The sequence below is a fragment of the Anomalospiza imberbis genome, chromosome 1, assembly GCF_031753505.1.
Source record: "Anomalospiza imberbis isolate Cuckoo-Finch-1a 21T00152 chromosome 1, ASM3175350v1, whole genome shotgun sequence".
Taxonomy (NCBI): Eukaryota; Metazoa; Chordata; class Aves; order Passeriformes; family Viduidae; genus Anomalospiza; species Anomalospiza imberbis.
In genome coordinates, this window is record NC_089681.1 from 5,697,684 (window position 1) to 5,719,160 (window position 21,477).

General features: G+C 41.4%; 1 protein-coding gene across 3 annotated transcripts in view; it reads left to right on the forward strand.

Moving 5' to 3' along the window:
- COL22A1 (collagen type XXII alpha 1 chain) overlaps positions 1-21,477 on the forward strand; it is a 224,222-nt gene that overhangs the window by 191,966 nt on the left and 10,779 nt on the right. For all 3 annotated transcript variants that reach the window (XM_068180318.1, XM_068180320.1, XM_068180324.1), the window contains 16 exons: positions 1,281-1,325; positions 1,732-1,779; positions 3,632-3,745; positions 3,942-3,995; positions 6,115-6,168; positions 7,002-7,055; positions 8,551-8,604; positions 9,910-9,963; positions 10,763-10,816; positions 11,836-11,889; positions 12,458-12,502; positions 13,424-13,477; positions 14,513-14,566; positions 16,278-16,331; positions 19,236-19,307; positions 21,135-21,170. In XM_068180318.1, the coding sequence (XP_068036419.1) occupies positions 1,281-1,325; positions 1,732-1,779; positions 3,632-3,745; positions 3,942-3,995; positions 6,115-6,168; positions 7,002-7,055; positions 8,551-8,604; positions 9,910-9,963; positions 10,763-10,816; positions 11,836-11,889; positions 12,458-12,502; positions 13,424-13,477; positions 14,513-14,566; positions 16,278-16,331; positions 19,236-19,307; positions 21,135-21,170 (900 nt within the window). The remainder of the gene's footprint in view (positions 1-1,280; positions 1,326-1,731; positions 1,780-3,631; positions 3,746-3,941; positions 3,996-6,114; positions 6,169-7,001; positions 7,056-8,550; positions 8,605-9,909; positions 9,964-10,762; positions 10,817-11,835; positions 11,890-12,457; positions 12,503-13,423; positions 13,478-14,512; positions 14,567-16,277; positions 16,332-19,235; positions 19,308-21,134; positions 21,171-21,477) is intronic.

Here is a 21,477-nt window from a genome sequence, read left to right on the forward strand (position 1 = left end):
TTTGCAGAATCAACAAAGCTGAACACAAATAAGATCCTTTTAGATGGTCAGTACAAACTGTTCCTTTCAAAACAAAAATTATCAGGTACAAATGCTTTTGTATGTGGTAAATTTTGTATGCTCTTTAAGGTTCTCAGTATGAATAGAACATGCACTTGCTTGAGTGATGACACAGGGTGATGGACCAGATGGACACAGGAATTCAGCAGAAAATAGTTTGGGGAAATGTCACTGAGTATCTTAAAACCCCACTGCAAGGATCCTCACAATGTAGATTATTGTCACCATCTGCACAGTGGCCAGCTGTCATGTTCAAAAGATTTGGTTTCCCTAGTGAGCATTACTTTATGCAAAGATTTTACAAAAAATTTTAGACATGGTTTTTGTTTTGTTTTTAGCAAACTTAATTCCTTGTAAATGACATGTAAGAGATGCACACTGAGTGGTGGAGGTTATCCCTTTTCCTAACCCTGCCTTTTTGGACATAAAATTCTGAGAATGCTGGTAACTTCTATGCCTTCATCTCATGAAAACTGATACTGCTACACCTCAACAAACAAAAAACCAAACAACCAACCAAACTGATTTTACTTGTTTGTGATAATCACATATCCTCTCAACAGAGAGAGAGATAGCTTTCCTAGGATTTTCTTGGGAAGCTGTGAGAAACTGTGAGAAAGCTCAGAGAAAAGAATGAGAAACAATTCTTATCTTCACTTGTTGCACCTGCTGTTGTGCACATGTGGACTGTGTTATGGAGATTTGTTTACCAAAGGGTGATTTCTTAATTGACCACTGGCGATGGTGTTTGGATTTCAATTAACCAATCTAGTCTGTCTGTAAGGGTGAAGTGTGCTTCTTAGTAGTGTAGTAGAATATAGCATAGTACAATAAAGCAATTGATTAGCCTTCTGCAATCATGGAGTCAATGCTAATTATTACCCAACAGGGACCCCTGCTATGATACTTGTTGACAGGTGTCTTCAGAGGTTTAAAGCTTCATCCTTCACACCAGTAAAGTTCATAGCGTTTCCTATCACCAGTGGACAAGCTAAAGCAATTCCAGTCTCTGTGTGACTCAAATTTAGCAAGGTTTTGAGAGGATGTTCAAGTTGCAGATATTTAGAGGAGTTTGCTGTTTGTCACATGCAAGGAGCAGTGCTGCTCAGCAGGAGAAAGTAAAATGTGTGCTAGTCTAGATCAGTCAGCAGAGTGCAAGAGCAACCAGGACGTTATTGTATAATAATTTCACAGTTTTTTTTCTTTTTCTTCATCTGTAGGGTGTACCTGGAAATCCAGGGGAAAGAGGACCTCCTGGAAAACCTGTATGTAACTTCACTTCTGTATTGCATCTTCCTTTTAACTCAGTCTCCACCTGTACACATCACCTCAGAAGTGCACTTGAGTGCTTTTCCACTGTTGTTTTTACCAGTAGAGCAGTAGAAAAAAATACTAAAACTCATTAAAGGTTTAGTGAAGGCTCTGGAATGGTATGAAAGTAACTGGATATTCTGCATGTAAATAAAAGCCAAAATTTTAAAGGCACTTCTTTAGCAGCACTGTACAGTATCCTCAGCAAGAACTCATCTCGGGTGTGATGAAGAGCTTTGGTAAGGTAGGGTGGGAAGTACAAGTTTGGCCCAGTGAGAATGCAGGAACATGTTCAGGAAAAATCCTTATATCTTGATGCCTCTTAAAATTGCCTGAAATAATAAATTTCTCATTCCACAGGGTTCCCCACCCCTGCTCACTCCAGAGGACATAAATCTCCTGGTAAAGGTAACCAGCCTTTAATAAGGGTGGGAGTTTATCTCTCTGTTTGATTCAGACTAACACTCTGTGATGGGAAAGGGTCTGAACTACAAGTCCAAAGGTGTCTTTAAACACTCTTTCAAAGCTCAAGACTTACAAATCTCCTACTTGCACTGGTACTGGGTCATGAGCTCACAGTAGAGATCAAAATCCCTTCCCCAGCAGTGAGATGACCTAAAATGTTCTCTAACATTTTAACACCTCTAAGACTTTCTCAGCTCTTTCTGAGGCATGCATTCCAGGGAGAGATAAGCACTATCAAGTTACATTATCGAAAACAGAAAATGAAAACCATTTTAATAAAATGCTGGATTTTTTCACATACACCTTCAACAGTGACTGGAGTAATTTTGGGTAATTGTGGGTAAAAATTTTGTTTGCATTGTGAATCTAAAAGGATGAAGGTAATTAACCCCAGAAATACTTGTGATTCAAAAGTGATAATCTGTCTGCCTTTACTCTCCATGTAGAGAATTTTCTGAGAAATTAGTCAGTCTTTGATAGGTGTTGACTGAAAAATCTCTATAGATTTATATGAGCTGAGTTGTAAGGTTTTTAAGCTGTCTTGAACCTGGCAAGAAATCTTTTCTTATTGATTAAAATAAACTAAAAAATTACCTTCTCTTACCAACCACATTAACCAAAGGACCCTTTTAAGATTGCTGCTGTGAAATTGCTCTTTGCTGAAGAGCTGTCTTTTTTTGTGGACCCCAATATTGTTCTGGAGGTTTCAACTGTAAGGTGTTGCTTGGGACTTTTGATTTGGACAAGAGCAAGAGACTCATTCTTGGGTACAGGATGTCACTTTGATGTTCTTTCATTTCCTTCCTTTGCTTCTATTATGGTCAAACACATTTGTGCATTTTTTCTACTTGGTGTTTTTTCACTCCACCCTTGGTACAGAAAGCAGTACCTTGAAATCCCAGATGAAATTAGGGCTCTGTTATTATGGGTGTTTCTCAAGCATTTACATTGTAAGTAGATAAATGTGGATGTAGGCACTGAGACTCAGAAAGACAATTTTCCCCGCAGTTTTGCAACAGATCATTGACAGAGTTGGGTGTTGTAGCAAGGGCTCCTGACTCTCCACCTGGTCTGTTTTGTATTATGCTCTTATGGGCAGGATTTCCCCCTTTACTGAAGGGAGTCTGCCTTTGAAATGGAAATGTCATAGATGGATTCAATTTCCTGAGGTCAGCTGGAATGTAAAGACTGCTGAGACCATGCTTCAAAGATGTTTGGAAGGAGGGAGGTAGTGATTCTCCCTGATAAAATTTGGCCAGGACACTGTGACATTCACTTGGTTTTCACCAACTTGATTGGATGAGTTGTCCGTAGCCAAGCTGGCTGCTGAATAACTTCCGCTGCAGAACCCTTTCTGACATTGTGTTTCTCCTGATTTTTCCTTAGAAACCTGTCCTCTAAGCAGTAACATAGATCTTTCAGCCTGGAGCAGACAAAGGCTTCTAGTGGTCTTGTAGATTCAAACCAATGTTTTTCTTGATAGCCTTTCTAGTCTCCCTGACCTCCCCATCAGGAAGAGCTTTTCCTTGGTTTCCTAATCGTGGGTGACCAATTAGGACCTAGAACTGATAGGAGACTTCCCATGGCAGCAGGTGTGAGCTCAGCTGCTGACCCTCACCCTGCTTCATGCTGGCCCTCATTGGTTCTTTAAGGCAAATTCACACCAATCCTGAGGTCAAACAGCAAAAGTTCAAGAATTATACCAGCACCACAGTGGTATTCATAGTGGATGTCCACAGGGTCTGCTAAGTGCCTGCAGCCTATTGCTGATGTGTTTTTCCATGTTCTCTGCCAGGATGTGTGCAGTGAGTGCCCTCCTGGCCCACCAGGACTGCCAGGCATCCCAGGTTTCAAAGGGGATAAAGGTCTCCGAGGACCACCAGGTAGAGATGGCCAGGATGGGAAAACGGTAAGAGAGCTGAAGGAGTGACCATGCCCTGGATCTATTGTGACCTTGTTTTTTCTATTAATATGGTTGATTGTTTCTTATAAGATGTTTTTTTTTTTTTTTTTTTTTTTCATCAGCAACCTGCTGAATCTTTTTTAGAGGCCCGTGGAGTCAATGAACTAAACTAGTGTTTATCTCTACCTCTTGTGCATTGCAGGGGATTGCTGGTCCCAGAGGTCCTCCAGGCCCACCTGGGCTCGATGGCCCAAAGGTTGGTTGGTTTTCTTCAGTTGTCTAATGAAAGTTTATTTGGGACTAATTAGTCACACTAAATATTTTGGGAGCAGGTTACCCAAAGAAGTTGTGAATGCCCCATTTCTGGAAATGTTAAAGGCTAAGCTGGATGGGGTTTTGAACAGCTTGGTTTAGTGGAAGGTGTCCTTGGCTATAACAGGAGGGATTGTTTCACTTTAAAAGTGTCTTCTACCATCCTTTGTTCACACATAGACAGGCAGACACATCTAAAGGGCCTGATTCTTGGTGTTAAATTCCATTACATTGATGGATAGACTTGAGAGAAAGTTTCAACTCAGATTAGGTGAGAAAGAAATTAAAGCCTCAGCAGTAGCCACCATGCCTGTTCCTCTCCTTTTTGAATATTTTGTGCTGGAACCACTTAAATTAAGGCTGCAATGGGCTGCTGGGCTCCAAACACACTATCTGCCCTGGTGGTCTTACCCAAAAACTCCAAATATTTCCTGAAACATGTCACAGGAAAAGCTTCTTTTAGCTATATGCCTCTGCTTCACAGTCTAGGACATAGGTCAATGTAAAACTTCCCTTGTTTGAAGTATTCAAAAAATGTCACATTTCAAGCATTTCTCATACAGAGGGCTGTCACCAGTCTACTCACAATGCCAGTGCCTGCCACAGTTAAAACCTTTACAACTGTCTAATGTGAAATAAATCAAAACAAATCAATGAGGGAGAGGTGAGGTGATTTAATGATTGGCCACAGTTTCCTCCAGACATCTTTTCACTACCGACTTACTGTCTAAAGTAGCTCCTGCTATTTTAACATCTTTGTATTTGCACTTGTTAGAGTGCAGGGCAAGCTAATAAAGTTTCATGGATTAATTTCATGTCTTGCAATTAAAAGTGTGGTGGGGAGAGCAGCACAATCTTGAAAGTAAACATAGAGTTGATCAAAATGAAAGTATGTTCCAGGATAAAATTTACAAGAGAATTAGTAACCCATAAAGCCAATAACTGGCAGAAATGCCAAGCAATCTGAGACATACCATGTCTTCTGCTTTCTTATATTTCATAAGAAGGCAGAGATTTAGGCAGCAAAAATGGACAGTTAGGTGAAATAACAGGATTAATTTCAAACTTTACATATGCATAAAATCAAATCAAGTAACTGATAAGTAGTCTAACTTGAATTCAACAAAAAGAGTTCTCAAAAAAATATAAAAGGATTTGAAGACCCTTGGGAAGGAGCAACCACAAGGTCAGTCTTTGTGACTCTTTTCTACGTATCTTGGGAGGATCCTTGCAGTGGAAGACCCAAATTGCTCTGCACTTTTGACTCTGTGGTATATTGTCTTTACCAACACCATCCAAGCTCTTAGGTCCCACTCTGAAAGAAGAGCAGTAGAACTACTGATCTTTGCACATGAGCAGCTTCATTATTTCTGGCCATATGAATTAGAGCTCTTTTATTAATAAATAGCAACCCTCTTTCTCCCCTTTGTCTCCTAGCTCTTCATGTAGTAAGCCAGTGTATTATTTCCACGGCCAGCAATTCATTATTGCTCTGTGCATTGTTAACACCTTGTTCACCTTTACCTCAGAAATTTTCACTGTGTTGTTTCACTGTAAGCACTGGTAATGCAGACATGCATATTTGAGTTAGCTGTCTCTGCCTGTGTGTCTAGAACAGAAAGAAAAAGAGAGAGAGAAAGGAGAGCACTTTCTGGGTATGAATTTTCTGACTGCACTTTAGAAATGCTGGTTTTATTTCTGTTGTCCCTGAAGGGTGTGGGCACCTTTGTTGGGCCAGATGATTATTTATCAAGATGTGATTTAGTGAAGTGCCTAATAACCTGCCTGGTCTTTAAGGATGTGTAATTCCTCTTTATGCCTATGATAATAAAACATTAAAAAGCAGCTATGCTGGGACTCCTCAGAGGCCATTTTCCACATATATTCCTGGCTCCAGCACTGGTAGTGAAAGTCTAGAGAAGAATTTAAGAGGAGGGCAAGGAGGGCTCAGTCCTGATTCTTGAGTTTTATTCTTGAATGTCAAAGTGCTTTATGAGAGAGGTCAAAAAGCTGTCACAACACTGAATCTCATTGACTTTCAATGGCTCTTTTTTTGTTACCAGGGTGCTAAAGGAGACCGTGGCATGACTGGGGAAGTAGGAGAAAAAGGTGAACAGGTAAAAACAGAGTGTGCTTTCCAGCAATACTGTCACTGTGATTGTTCCTTCATCAGTAACTCCTATGATTCCTGTGCAAGAGCACCCTTCTCAGAGGCAGAGCAGGAAGATGGGAGCTCTTCATCACTGACAAACCACAAATGGGCTGTTCCAAAGAGTGGAGCCATAGCAATCCTCCACAGATTCCATCCTCATCTTCAATAAAAACCTCCCAGTACCATCTGTTTTCTCACCTCTGGACTGAATGCATTAAATTCTCGACATTACTTAACCCTTACTAATTTCCTTGGATAATCCCTAGATGATTTCCAGGAGTTCAGGTGTCTTTGGGTTGTAAAAGCTAGTGTGTCTGTTTGTCTCAGATGATGAATGTAAGGAGGACCTCTTTTAGGAGGGACTGAGATGCCACAGGAAAGATGAGAATGGTTTAAATTAGAGTAAACTTTCATAGTTAATTTTGCCAAGGGCTGAGTCACTGGTTTAAGGTGCAAATCAGCACCTCTTCAATGACATTTTTAGGACATTTTAAACAGGCTTGGTTTCCCAACTGATCTGCCTTGTGCAATTCCACAATATCTGCTCTCATCTTTCATTAGCATAGACTAAAATATGCATGGGAAGAAGTACACCTGAAATTTAACTACGTTATTTTTGAAATGCATGCTTTGAAAACAAAGGTTTCACTTTAAAAAGCCATGGATCTTTATTCCCCTATAACCAGCTCTCTGTGAATTGACTCATTTTGGTTTTACCTCACAATAATCACCAGTTAACTTTTATACAAGTAGATATGTGACTAATGCATAAAGAAAGTCTCTGATTTCATTCTGCAGGGCCACCCTGGAATGCCTGGCTTCTCAGGGGCTCCTGGAAACCCTGGTCCACCTGTAAGTTCCTCTGTTGCAAAGATGGTCCTGTAGTTTCTTGCTGAAAAAGGGTGTTGCAAGCTCCATGTGGTGGAAAGGACCATTCCCATCTGTCTGTGCACTGAATTTGCCTTTTCCAGTGGGTTCCTAATGATCCCCTGAGTGTGATAGAGTTCCCCACTCATGGTAATTGCTATTTAATATATTGGCCACTTTCCACTGATTGCCTCAACTCATTCTGTAAATTGTTGCTAAGCTTCAGTTGCTCTCTTTATGCAACACAAAGATGATGATGAAAACTCTTCCATAGGGACTATTTAGTATATGTATAGGTGCTTTCCTGTATGTGGGGTAGGTTGTTAGTCTAGAACTAGCAGATCTAAGAGCATATTAGTTCTCAATTTTGCACAATGGCATGAGATTGGGTTTTCTCCATTTTCATGTTGTGTGAGTTACTTTTGAATTAAAAAGCCTTTTACATGTCCCTTTCCATCACAGTCCTCATTCTCTCCATGAATAAAATTATGCTTCTTTGTATGTAAAAAGGGGTGATAGTGCAGGATCAGGGCTGAGATCACTTGGCTCTCCTGCTGGCTCTCCTGCTTACTCCCTTCAAGTTCAGGGATTTTTTTCTGAGTCAAGGACTTTTCTCTCCAAACTTCCTTTCATTGCCCAGAGTCATCACTGCTCATATTGCTGCTTACAGTGCAGTTTGACTCTGCTGTGCTGAGGGTGTGCCACCTTCATCTGTTCTGGGGATCAGCAAAGTCTGAATTCACATTGCACTGACTAAATGACAAGACATACAAAAAAAATGGGATTAGATTAAAATTCTATATTCAGGTGGTGTCAGTGTCTAAAGGATGCTGGGTGCTTTGCTGCTGTGACAGCACATGAACTTGCTTTGTGGCTCATCTGAACTCCCATGAGCATTATTTTAGGAGAAGTTAATAACAGACACATATGCTATGTCTCTATTAACCTAATACTGCTACAACTACAGAGCTGAACCAGTGGGATTAAAATACTTTAAATTGTCCTATGAAACCTCCTGAACAGACGCACATCCAAAGGAAAAGTAAAACAGCCTGTCAAAACAGAGCAAAATGTGGTGTCCTGTACAGAATTTGGTTCTTCAACTTTTGCTGACTTTTTCCTCTATCTGCATTGACTCGTGGCTCCAGGAGTTTGCCTGCTGCAGTGTGTGCTTCATAATTTCTGTTCTGCCATAATTGCTGTTCTTCAGAGTTATTTTTGTCATGATTGGCTTTTTCCTATTTTTCCCCTGTTTTCAGAAGGAAGGTCCAAGACCAAACTCAAATATCTGACTATTTCTGGCTTTGGAGGCTGATGGAGTGCAGAGGTTGGCACTGCTTTTCAGTGATGAATGAAGAAATTGAATGAATGTTAAGCTGAGTGATTAAAGAAAGCTCCAGAGTTGCCAGCTGTGGTAGGGAATGTGTTGACAAACATATAAAATGCATTAATCGTGTTGTTTCTGCTTTATTTTGTTTAGGGATCAGATGGTGCACCAGGACCAATAGGACCAGCAGGAAACCCAGGAGACATGGTGAGCTCTAAGCTCTGTGCTTGACCATTGGCTTCACATAGGCTTAGGTCTTTGAAATAAAGCTGAGCTGGCATCCATGTGTAATGTCCTTTGAAATCTCCCCAAAATATTCAGCCTGCAAGTAGAACCTCCACAAATAACCACAGGTTACTGATCTAGCACTCTTTTTACTCACCAAATGAAATTCCAAGTTCGCCAGAGGATAGTCCAGCCCATGGGACCTGTATGGAGGTTGTTGTACCTCTTGTCTGTCTGTCCCTGATATTAACATCTGTTAGCTGCCAGAACAGGATTTCTAAATCTGTTAGATGCTTCATGACCTAAGGCTAATGCCTGAACTCTGTGTGGGGATTATCAAAATATAACCGGCAGCCTGTTGAAGGATGTCACAGCACAAACTGCTAAGATGCTGGAGCCTGGCACTATTTCCTGGCACCACAAAAAATACCAGTACAGGTATAACTTTTGAGAAGTCCATGAAGAATTTTTGCACTGCTGTTTCATTTTAAGGGTTTTCAGATGCTACTTTATGGTAATGTGTCAGAAAACCCTGGGAGAGACAGGTAATCTGATTGATGCTAACTTCAGTTTGAAAAGTTAAAAATGAACATTCCCTGAAGAATACTCCCTACTGAGTTGGAACAGTTTAAAACTGTGTAATTCTGTGATGAATTTCTAGAGCAAGGTTTCCTAAGGGACAAGGTGCCTTTTGCAGAGCCATTTCACAACCTGAACTTCATCATAAGTAAACAACGGTGGTCCTTCTGATGGCTGTTATGAAATCAGTGAGCATTCTCAGAGAGGCCAAAGACAAGATGGGCAGTCTGGCTGAAATTCCATTTCAAATGGATGATAAGATTGTGACACTGTGAAAGACCTGGAATGATATTGTCCAATCCTGTCGGGTAAGGGGATTTCTTGGGGCAGTCAGTAAGCCACTTCTGGTAACTACTCATTTAAAAGGTATAAAATACACATCTGCTTCCTAGCAGGACACCTCATCCAGGAAGTTAAGGATGAAGTATTAAATTTAATTAAGCTTCAGAAAGAAAAAACCTTACGAGTGATTTCAGAGGTTTCTCAATCTGTAAGAACTCAATGATAATTGTGGGTTTTTTTTATGTTAAAAAGAGAGCCATCCATTCTAAGCTAGAATGAGTTCAAGAAAATCTCATAGACTGTGACATGGGCTACAAAACCACCTTCTCACAGCTGTCCTGTCAGACTCTACATGCGATAAATCTTCATCTGATAGAACCCTCTGAGAAACTTGCCTGACCCTCAGTGTTTCTTCTTTCTTTCCAGGGCAAAGATGGTCCCCCAGGTCCACAGGGCCCACCAGGGCTGCCCGGACTTCCAGTGAGTGTGATTAAGCTCCTTCTAATTCAGTACATTAAATTATTCATGCACACATAGGTATGTAAAACAAAGAGGTGACACTTCTGAGGTGCTGTGAGAGCCATGTGTGGTCTGTAGCAGTGTCTGTCATGCTGATGCAATGTCCTTGTTCCAGGACAGTATTTGTTTTGTTCCAGGATCTGTATTTGATCACTTTAAAGCAGAGTGTTAATAACAATGTAAATCAGGACTGTTTATTGCCTGCCTTCTCATTGGAAGAAATACTCTTATACAGAACACAAAAATCAAGTTATAACTCCAGTGTAAGGGCACAAGGATTCAGAGACTGGGACATGGACTTTATCTGAATCCAGTCAAAATTAATCCTTTGCACTGACTAAGATTCAAGTGCACCTTGGGCATAGACTCCTCTCTTCTGGAAAACACAGCAGTACAACATTTTGGGATTTTCTAAATCTGTCATAAGGATAGAGCCAGAGATAATTCTGCTGTAAAGTAGTCTACCTGAAGATAATGGCATCATAATGATTTATAACAATTGGTTTTAGAATCCTGATTTAAGATTGTTGGCATGCTTATCTTGCTGGAAAGGGAAATATTGCCATATTGGAAAGGGAAAGAGGTTATGCTGTTACAGGGGTGAAGCAGGGAGAGGTTTATGACTGAGCTATAAAAGTAAGGAGGATTTTGAAAATTTTGGCAAACATAAGCATGTCATCATGAGCAGAGTTTTCACACTGACAAAACCCCCACCAATCATCCTTGTCAATTTTACCCTGTTTTGCATTTCATTTAACAGGGCATTGCTGGGAATGATGGCAAAGATGGCAAACCAGGATCTCTGGGGGAGCCGGTAATGTAATTTAAAACTGTCTTGCTCAGTCAATCAGAAGCTGCATCCAGTTGTTGTTTTTGAAGCTGCCTATCTATGGACCCCTTAGGGGGAACAAGGAGCCTGTTTGCACATCTGTTTTTAACACCAGAAGAACTGTATTGTCTTGAGCAATTTATAGGCGTGACACATGAGCAATCTTGAAAAGAAACTGGGTTCTTTTACAACTACCATAAATACACTAAAACTTAGTGACTCCACTTTTACAGCTGTCTTAAACACTGCAAAGAAAGAAGGTTGTCTTGTAACATTAAACCTAGTGATCCATCCTTTTGATAGAAGTTTATGGAGCATAAAAAGTTTAGAGGAGGAGTCTTTAAAGAAGCATTTTTCTGGATTGCTCTGAGGCAGTTCTGTTGCCCAGAATTAGAGGGTTTATATTTGATTTTCTCTACATAGTCTTTACTTGCATTTGCTGAGGGAAAAAAGCTGAGCCACAAAGTTGTCAGCTAAAAGGCAATGTTAGTAAACTTGGCAGTGAATGTTATTTCTTGCAACTGTGTGTGTTATATGAAGAATGTGCTTCGAGTATCAGGCATTGCCAGCCTCTTCCTGTGACTTGTCAAATGGGACTTAGTGGTTCTGGGAGCAGCCAAGTTCCCAGGCATTAGGACAACTGCTAAGTAGAGGAGTGGTTGTCACAGAAACTGCAGATAGTTTGTGTTTGCACCAAACCACCCCATTTCTATGTGCAGCTGCTGATTTTGCATGTGCTGATTAGGTATTGGTGCAGTTCTGACACTGCAAACGTGCACCAGTCCAGAGCTGTAAAATGCCTCAGGACCTCAGAGGGCAGGTCGAGGTGTGATTGGGAATGTCTGTCCCTGCTGTTCTCCCTGAAAACTCAGACTCTGCTGGACAAACCCTGGGCACTCACAGTTCTCAGTGATGTTATGTCTAAGGGAGAGGAGTGGGAAGTTTTCAACAGCAATGAGATGGACTTGGGGCTCTCTTAACATGAACATTATTGTTCCCCACAGGGAAAACCTGGAGAACAAGGGCTTCCAGGCCGGGAGGGTGCCAGAGGATTGCCGGTGGGTGCTGCTCTGAAGGGTTCCACCCACTCAATCTTGAACTGTAGTCACGGAGCATTTCTTGGGCCAATGAGGTTCTTTACTGATGCAAACATATAGCTAGTTCTGGCATTGTGACTAAATAAAATACATATATGAGCAACAGAAATATAACAGTGACATTTCTGAATCCTTCACACATGGAGAAGAGTAAATCCCTTATCTAGAAATTAAAGCATGTAACCACATGACACCCCTCCACCAGAAGTTACAGCTGTAGCCCTTGTGTTACACATCCTCTGAAAGAGTGGAGACAGCAAAGTTTAGGGTTAAATAATATATTGGCTGGACACACCAGGGATACACAGAGCACAGCCTTGGTCTTACAGCTTAAGGAGCTATGGAAAACTTTTCCTGTGATGTGGCCCTGCCTGATTACTCCCTGGGACACAGCTGCTCCATGCTGACCCGTCTCTAGTAACTTTTGGCAAAACTGGAAAGGTTCTTAAATAAACATTCAAGCTAGAGTTTTCTTAGTGTTTCCTGCATCATGGTGATGGATAATTATTGATTTCATTCCCTTGTGTAGGGTTTGAAAGGACAGAGAGGAGATACAGGTCCCCCAGGTCCTCGGGTAAGTAATAGGTACCTCATGGACAATCATTTGGAAAAAGATTCTGGGAATTGAAGTTGCCCCTTTGTGAGGCAATAGGTAAAAATTATGACAGTGCTTCATGTGGCTGTTTTCAACCGTGGGCCACATCTCTGGCACAGAAATGACAGCAGCTGTCTTAATTCCCTCTGCTGAACTTCTGATTCTGGGGAAGGTAAGGCAGCTGGTAGAGCTGAATCCTCTGATGCTCCCTTTGAGATACTTCTTTGTGAATAAGTCAAGGATGCCTCCATACCACATCCTTCTGGTAAAAATGCTGACAAAGCAAGGACCCCTACTGCACTTGTTGGACAAGTACTAGCTGTCCTCCACAAGAACACTCCACAAATGTTGAAGAAGTGCAAAATAAGTTCAAGTACAAAACTTACAGAAAAGTGAATAGAAATGACTTAGTTGCCTGTGGGTCATAAAACCCAAACCTCAAGTCCTGCATGAAAAGTTGTTCTCCATTCTGGGGCTCCTTGGTATAAATGGGGGAATATAACTGAACGTTCTTCCACCTAATCCTGCCTTTTTTACAGGGAAATACAATTCTCTGCTTGCAGAAGCTTATGTGAAAAATCCAGTGCCGGAGATCCTCATCTTTTCCTCATTATGATACCTTCTGTATCATGAATGTGTTGGTGGTTTTCAGTGCCTGCAGTAGCAGTAGCAAATAATTTACTGGAAAGCAGAGCACTGCCTTGTGCATCACTTAGAGGAGATGTTTCTGAGTTATTTTTATAAGCTGCATGTCATATAAGATGAACGAGGCTCTTGCTGGCTTTAAAAAAGTTTTCACTGAGCTCAGTCACATATAGCAGAAATCCCATACCACTTATAGTGGTGATACTGGTCTGAATTTGACCTTGAGCTATCTCTTCCCTTTTTGCTGAATTGCAGGGGGAGCCAGGTGTGACGGGTCCTGCTGGTCGTGAGGGGCCACCAGGGAAGGATGTAAGTGCACCATTTTGAGCAGAAATTAATCTCCTTCTCCCTGACAAATGGAAATTTTAATTCACAGTGACCCTGACCTGAAACAGCTGCAGGAACTTCAGTAAAGGGTGAACTACTGCAGGGAATGATTTGTGCAAAGATCATTAGGGGAAGCACAGAATTAGAGGGCCTTGGTCACTGCTCAGCTGCTGGCACTAAAATGTCAGATATATCTTTGGATAAGCAGAGAAAGCAGCATTGTGTGAAACCCAGGCTCTGCTTGGTAGCCATGGACCTGTCTTCTGGCACCCATTTCTGAGCAGTGCTTCGCTCTGCGGGTCCCACCAGGCCAGGCTCTGTCATGCTTCCTCTGCCACAGCTGTACCTGACTGACTGTGTCGCTCCACTGAAGTCTGTGAAATACCTATGGAATACGTTGCTGCTGCTCAGAGGAAAGAAAGATGGTACAAACAGTTCCTCTGGCATGGTTAGTGTCAAGTGCAGTCATATAACACAGTCCTGGGAGGGCGCAGCTGACGTGGGATCCTGCAGCAGCTGCCGAGCAATGTTCCAAGCAGCTGATATGCCACTGCCATGGGACCTGGAGAAGTGGCTTCTCATTTGCACCCCTTTTGTGTCATGGGAAACTGCTGCCCTGTAAATAGTACCCTACATAGCAAAATGTAGGACAGACCAAAAGGAGCCCCTTGGAGGAGATGGAGGCAGCTCTGAAGCCTCCCTGGAGAGAGAACAGACTTGTCAATTCTTGAGAAATTTCAGAGAATCTCCATCCCTAAGAAATACAGCTTTAAGATAATCTGATAATAACCTGATAGAAATGTTTTCTGCCTGTAATCAGGTTGCATTTAGTGGTAGGTGTTTAAAATTCAAATGGTTGATCTTCCTCATAAAAAACTGAAAGGGAGCAGTGAGACTCCTTTAATCCTGTTTCCCCTAATATGTGAACAGTGTAATTTAGCAGGAACATTTTTAAATGTTGGTTCACTTGCCTCCATGTCAGCTCTTTCTCAGTCATCATACTTTTCTTCCTTTCAGGGTGATCCTGGTCCCATAGGACCACAGGGACCTCGAGGACTCCGAGGGCAGCCGGTGAGTTCTCTCTCCTGACAAGCCATTTCTAGAGGTCCATAATAGTTCATAGAATGGTATGGATTGGAGAGCATTAAAGATAATGTAGTTCTAACCCCTTGCCCTGGAAAGGGATGCCACCCACTAGACCAGCTTACTCAGAGCCCCATCCAGCCTGGCTTTGAAAACTTCCAGGGATTGGGCATTGTATGTGGTGGGAATGTTCTGCAATCCAGAACTCTGGCTGGAAAGAAGAGAGTTTAGGAAGATTCAGACAATGTTTGATTAAAACACTTTGCCTTTCAGAAAGACGAATAAGAATGTTATTGCTAGAAACTGATGAAGGCTTATAATAGTGCAAGGGACTGATGGTTAACAGTCCAATGGATTCTGTCAGGATGCAGAGTCAGAAATACTCATATTTCAGTCCTGCATCTTGGATCCTAATCACTTCTCACATGGTCTCAGTTTTCAAAGGTAGACACTCAGTGTAGGTGCCCAGGCTGAGCTTTGTGGGGTTCAATTGTGATACTGTTCACCTGTACTATTTTATTACAACTTCAGTGGAGAAATAGAAATCTAGTTGACATTTCAAAAAGTCTCATGTGGGATGGCTCAGAAATTACTTTTATTAATTTCATAGGGTTTAAAATTCTGTCTTATAAATTAATCCTCATCAAATCTGAATTGATATCTCTGTTGCTGAACCAAGGCACATCTTTACTGTGTTGCAATGAGTGAGGTCCTTTCCTTCTTGGAAGACCTGGTAGTGAAACAGATGCCATGGCATGATCGGGGAGGGGGGGTAAAAATGCTGACTCAGCAATGCCAGGAGTTGGAGCAGCAGGTACCTCCAAGCTGGAGGGGGTTGGGGTTTAGATTAGACTGCAAGAAGATAAGGAGACCTCCTGTGTCTACCTCATAATTTATCTCATTAGTCCTGTACTGCTGGCATCATTCACTATCATGTCAGGCCCCTGCACAACACTAGCAGTGAGTAAAAATATTTGAAGATATAGAAATTGTCATAACTCCAGGCCATATTCTTCTTTACAGAAGAGTTACTTGTATGTTGGAGGGCAAAGCAACAGTTTCTCTTGTTCTTCTTTTTCTTTGTTTTTTATCTAAAAAGGACTGTGGCATGATTTTGAATATTGACAGTACAAGGGCTGGTCTTTATGGTCAGCTCTAACGAAGGAAAAGACTCTGCATGTTGAGTTGAGAGGAGTGTAAAACTTCATCTTACCAAACTTTGTGGATTAGCTCAGCTGCTTTCTTACAGAACAGTGAGAAACAGGTCCTTTTAAAGGACGATTTGGCTCAATCTGAATTGTCTGGTGTCAGATAAGTATCAAGTGCTAGAACAAGTGTTTCTCTCCATTCCCCCAAAAAGGGGAAGCCTGAGATGATTAAAAGGAGTCTTGTCTGAACAGTGGTGACCTGGAGCAGCCAGAGGAGATGGCTTCATCCATCCAGAAGGATGCTGCATATGATAAGAAGAAGTGCTGGTTTGGTCCTCCTCAGACCTGCAGATTTGGGTCCACGTATCAATTTTTTTCCTGAGATCAGCCATGCAATCAGGAATGCAGAAGCTGTGAGGTTAATTGGAAATAAGATTCTTTCAGGAGACGACACTGAACAATACTAAAGAAATCCCTGCTGGTGTAGGCATAGATGAATATTTCCAGTTTTAGCATGCATTACAACACTTACGTTTTTTCTTTTGACACAGGGCAAGAATGGAGTGCCTGGATCAGCAGGAGAACCTGGCCCAGCTGGTATCCCAGTAAGTACCACAAAGGGAGACTGGTGCAGCCAGGAGAGTTGACTGATGAAGTGTAGGTGGAGTGGATTAGTGTAGCTGGTTACCATCCCTGAGGTTTCCATGTCTGAAGATGGGTGATCTGAAAATCAGTAGCTGGCCACAGTTTTGAAGGGTGTTTGGCTACGTTCCTGGAATTGAGATGCTAGCTGGGTCATCACTTTTCCCAGTGAAAGTTAAGTGTTCACAGCAAATGGAAATGATTGATTGCCTAGCATGGAAAAAAGATTGGCATAGCTCATCTTCACCAGTAGATTTAATTTTGCCAAACAGAGAGCATGCAGCCAGCAGAGAGTTGTCACAAGGAAGGAGAGGGCCTCGGGGAGTTGGCAGGCTGCCATTGAGGAATAGTGGCAGCAGAAAAATCCTCACAGGCACTTGAGGGAAGAGCAGACAATGGGCAGTAAACCAGGATCAGGAAGCATAATGAAACTCCCCTGAGGCCATCCTGTGAGAAAGAACAGCTTGGAAATGAAGAGCTGTAAGAAGGACGGTGGTTTGGTTGGTTTTTTGTGGTTTTTTTCCTCTGTTCTGCTGCTGAAAATTGTCCAGAATTCAGCAAATCCATGCAAATATTCCTTTGTGCCCAGTAGCATCTATCACAATGCAGGGCTCTTCCCTCTCTTTGCCCATGGATACAGTACAGCTTGCTGGACTGTGGGATTACTATGAAAACAAAGGCAGAGCAGGAGGAATGTGAAAAGCTGCAGCAGGACTTCACTCTTTGTGACCCTTGCAAAGTCATAAAGACAGCCCAGCTTCACCACAAACTTGTGCCTTGATCAAGCATCTGCAGAGATGTCTCAAGAAGCAAATACCACAGAATCACAGAATCACTAGGTTGGAAGAGACCTACATGAGCACTGACTCCAACTCATGCCCTAACACCTCAACTAAACCATGGCACCAAGTGCCACATCCAGTCTTTTTTTAAACACATCCAGAGACGATGACTCCACCACCTCCCCAGGCAGACAATTCCAGTACTTGATCACTCTTTCCGTAAAAAACGTTTTCTTAATATCCAACCTGTTTCCCTTGGTACAGCTTGAGACTGTGACCTCTCTTTCTGTCAGTGCTGCCTGGAGAAAGAGACCAACCCTTGTTCAGGAAGTTGGTTTCAGACTACAACCACCTTTCAGGAAGTTGCAGAGAGTGATAAGGTCACCTCTGAGTCTCCTTTTCTCCAGCCTAAACACCCCAGCACCCTCAGTCATTCCACACAGGGCTTGTGTTCCAAGCCCCTCACCAGCCTCGTTGTCTCCTGTGGATGCACTCAAGCATCTTGACGTCCTTCCTAAACTGAGGGGCTCAGAACTGGACTCTCCCTTTCTCTGTGGGAAGGTGGGACAGGGTGCTGCAGTCTGAGAGCCCTTCTGCATCAAAAAAACAAGTGCCACAGGCTTTTTGTCCTTGACATAAGTTCTTCTTACCTTCCTGGGACTGCTGCCATTGCTTCTTGCCCCGTGGATCCTTGCTCTTGCCTTTTCACACCCACCCCTGTTCCCAGTTCTTATCACTGCTTTTTTACTTTCTAGGTCTTTATCAGGTCACTGTGGCTTTGGGATGCCTTGTGAATGCCAAGTGGGGATTATTATTTTAATCATCATAGTGTTATCACAGTACCTATATGATGTGACCCAGGGACTCACAGGCAGCTTCCTGCACAAAATAGCACCACAGCAGCCTTTGCTCCAGAGGATTTAGAGTCCAAAAATAACATAGGAGATTGAAAAAGGATAAAGTCAGATTGATGAGGAAGGGGAAACAATGAGACAGTGTTGGTCAGCAGAACAGACAGTCATCTCGTCATTATCATTCTCTGTCATTAAAATGAATCCTCTCCTTTTCATAAAGGTTATTATGGGAAGTGTCTCCTTGTGCTGTACCTAAATCCATTTATTTTGAATTGCACTAATTTCCTTCACAGTGTGGTGTGACAAGCCAATATTTTATATTTCTATTTTGAAAAAAAGGAAGGTGAGGAAGGTTATCATGGCAATAAGGATTTTTTTTTCACCTTCACCGCTGCTGACTTGTAATCACAAGGTAAAACCTGCTAGGAGCCTTCTTTTGCATTTGCTGTTTGACAGAGCCCATCACAATTCACACTTGCTCATGCTTAAGCCCACATACAGCAACACAATCCAGCCCCTGAAGTCTCCAGGGCAAGTTGCACACCCCACATCCACGTGCTTTGTGCCTGATAGGCTCATTGGTGCTCACTTTACATGAGTTTTACTCTATGAAGAAAAAAGGCTGCATTCTGAACTGGAAAAGCAGGGGTCAAAGTTCTGAAAGTAAGGTTAAACTAAGAGTTAAAACCACATAAGAACTGTGCACTAAACAGTTCTGTATCATGAACTGTCATTTCAACTGCCCTGATCTGCAAGGGAAAGGGGACAGAAAAGTTTGATAGAATATCACAAGAGATAAGTGAGAGAGACAGAAACTGAACTTAGAAATAAAGGCAAAGGTGAAGCCCTGTAGCTCTCTCTTGGTTGTATTCTTGGATTTGACCAGTATGACCACCTGCATTGTTTCCCTGTTCATCACCCATCACAGCATTTCCACTCTCAGCATCCTCTTATAAACCATGTGACACCACAACACCCATGGAAAACACCTCCTGCCCCTGCCATAATTGTCCCTTTTCATCTTATCCCAAGGACTCTGCATAGCTTATTAATAAGGCGACTATGGTGTCTGCAACCTGCTTTTCTAAAATACTTTGTTCTTCCTTGTCAGTTCTGGGAGTCCTGCTGCTAAAATGAAATTTCCCAGTTCCAGTGTATCTGTAAATGAATGCTCTATGAAAGAGGTGTTGGGGAAAGGTCTGCTAGTGTCTGTCTCATTTCTGTCCTAAAGGGTCCCAAAGGAAACAAAGGAGAAGCAGGCAGTCCAGGACTCCCTGGCTTTATAGGACCCCGAGGACCACCTGTAAGTATGTCTGGGGATGGATTAGATCCTCTCTTTACCTGATTTTAAAGGTTAGACAGGAAGATGGGACATGGTCATCTTCAGTTAAGTAAAAAAAAAAGTATAAGCGGAATATCTAACAAGTCCAGAAGCCATATAATTTTACTTGCAAAGGAAACCAGACCACAAAAATAGCATTTTTCATATGGATGAGCAACCATAATCTCATGTATGGAGCTGGTACCTGCCAGTCAGCCCTGATGATGTGTGCATTAATCAGACTGTTTCAATAGTTTTCTTAAGACAGGTATGGGGTATTTAAGTTCTCAGACTACACATCTGCATGAACTTTAGATGGACTAAATAGGGAAATTTTGAGTGATGATAATAATACAGGTATTTCTGATATTTGCTATTATGAGGGAAATTCCTTTATTGCCAGCAACAGAGGTACATTGCAATTAAAACATTCATATATCTCCCAAACTGATCTAAAATAATAAATAATAAATCTATACCCATGACAATATCACAGCCTCAGAATCCAGTATCTTTAGACCCTTGCAAGGTGAATAAAAGATGTTAAATTCCACTGGAAGGATGGAAAAAGTGAATGCTAGGTAATTTTTTATTTCTAGATTTGTTGTGACAAAAAATGATAATTTAAAAGATTTTTGTGTGTCTCTAGAAGAGCTGAATCTTTCACAGGATGGTTCTTCTTTCCTACTTTTTAATATTTATTTCCCTATATTAATATTTATTTCCCTTTCCCTATTTTTTAATATTTAATTTTATAATCTGAAAGGGAGCTTTTGGATGCAAAGAGAGAAAGAAATACTTCTCTGGACAATTAATTTTAAGCAGCAAACATAATGGCCATTTAAAACTGAAGTGGGCCTAAGGAAAACCCAAGTGAGTTTGATGCAGACAAATTTGGATCACACATCTCTGATTAGTTCCATTCCTCATGGATACATGTATGGATGCTAACACAGCTGAAGATGTTATGTTTCCAGGGGAAAATATCGCCTGCATGCATGTTGTAGATATGATCATGTGTGTTGGCTGCAAACAGATTTAGAAAGATTATTTTTTCTATATATTATATGGGAAAGTGCCCAGAATGTCAGCAACAAATAGTTTAATGTTCATTTTGCTTTATCTGCAGTTCAGGACTGCAGTGATATTTTTTAATTTTTTTAAACTATATACTATTATAAATACTAAAAAGAAAACTATATTGTCTAATTATCACATTATAAATGCAAAGAAAATAATTTAAATAGATACTTATAAATAATTATACAAGGGTACTTATTCAAATTAAGATTATTTAATATAGTTCCGAAAGACAGGTGAGCACTTAGGCTTAAAATTCCTTAAACCTCTGTATGTGTTTTTCCACTTGGTGTAATACAAGATGGTACTTCTGCCAACAAAATTTACTTCATTTACATCTTCAGACACTTATGGGTATAATGCTGGTGCTCCTTAAGTATGAAGTGTATAAAGTGTATGAAGCTTTGGGAAATGTTGGTAAGAAGAGGGAACAAAATGTATGGAAAGTAGGAACACACTTCCAGTGAAACATCTGCCCTCAGCTGGTTTGTTAGAAATTACTTCCTGTTATTTATGTTTACATGGGATGCAAATTCACTAAAAAATGCTTTTCAAGTAGCAGGATGTGTCTATCCAGGAATGACGAATAGCAGTAGGATAAATCATGTAAACCTGCTACTGTGTGGAAGAAAACTTGTGTTAACACAAACTAATACTTATGGTTATTAGGTAGAGTCTTTCTTCTAACTCCTCCGGTGTAATGCTAAATCCACTTTCTCTGTGTCTTAGGGAGAACCAGGAGAGAAAGGTCCTCCTGGAAAGGAGGTAAGTTAAATTCACAGTTGTTTCAATATAAGACTGGTGTCACAGGGAAAAAATCATTAAGGCTGTTACCAGGGTTGCAACAAATTGGGGTTTTTTTGTAGAATGGTTTGGGTTGGAAGGGATCTTAAATATAATCTATTTCCACCCACCGTGTCAGAGGCAGAGACACTTTCCACTAGACCAGGCTGCTCAGAACCCCATTCAACCTGATTTTGAACCGTTCCAGAGATGGGACATTCACAACTTCTCTGGACAGGCTGTTCCAGTGCCTCACCACCCTCACAGTGAAAAAATTCTACCAAATATC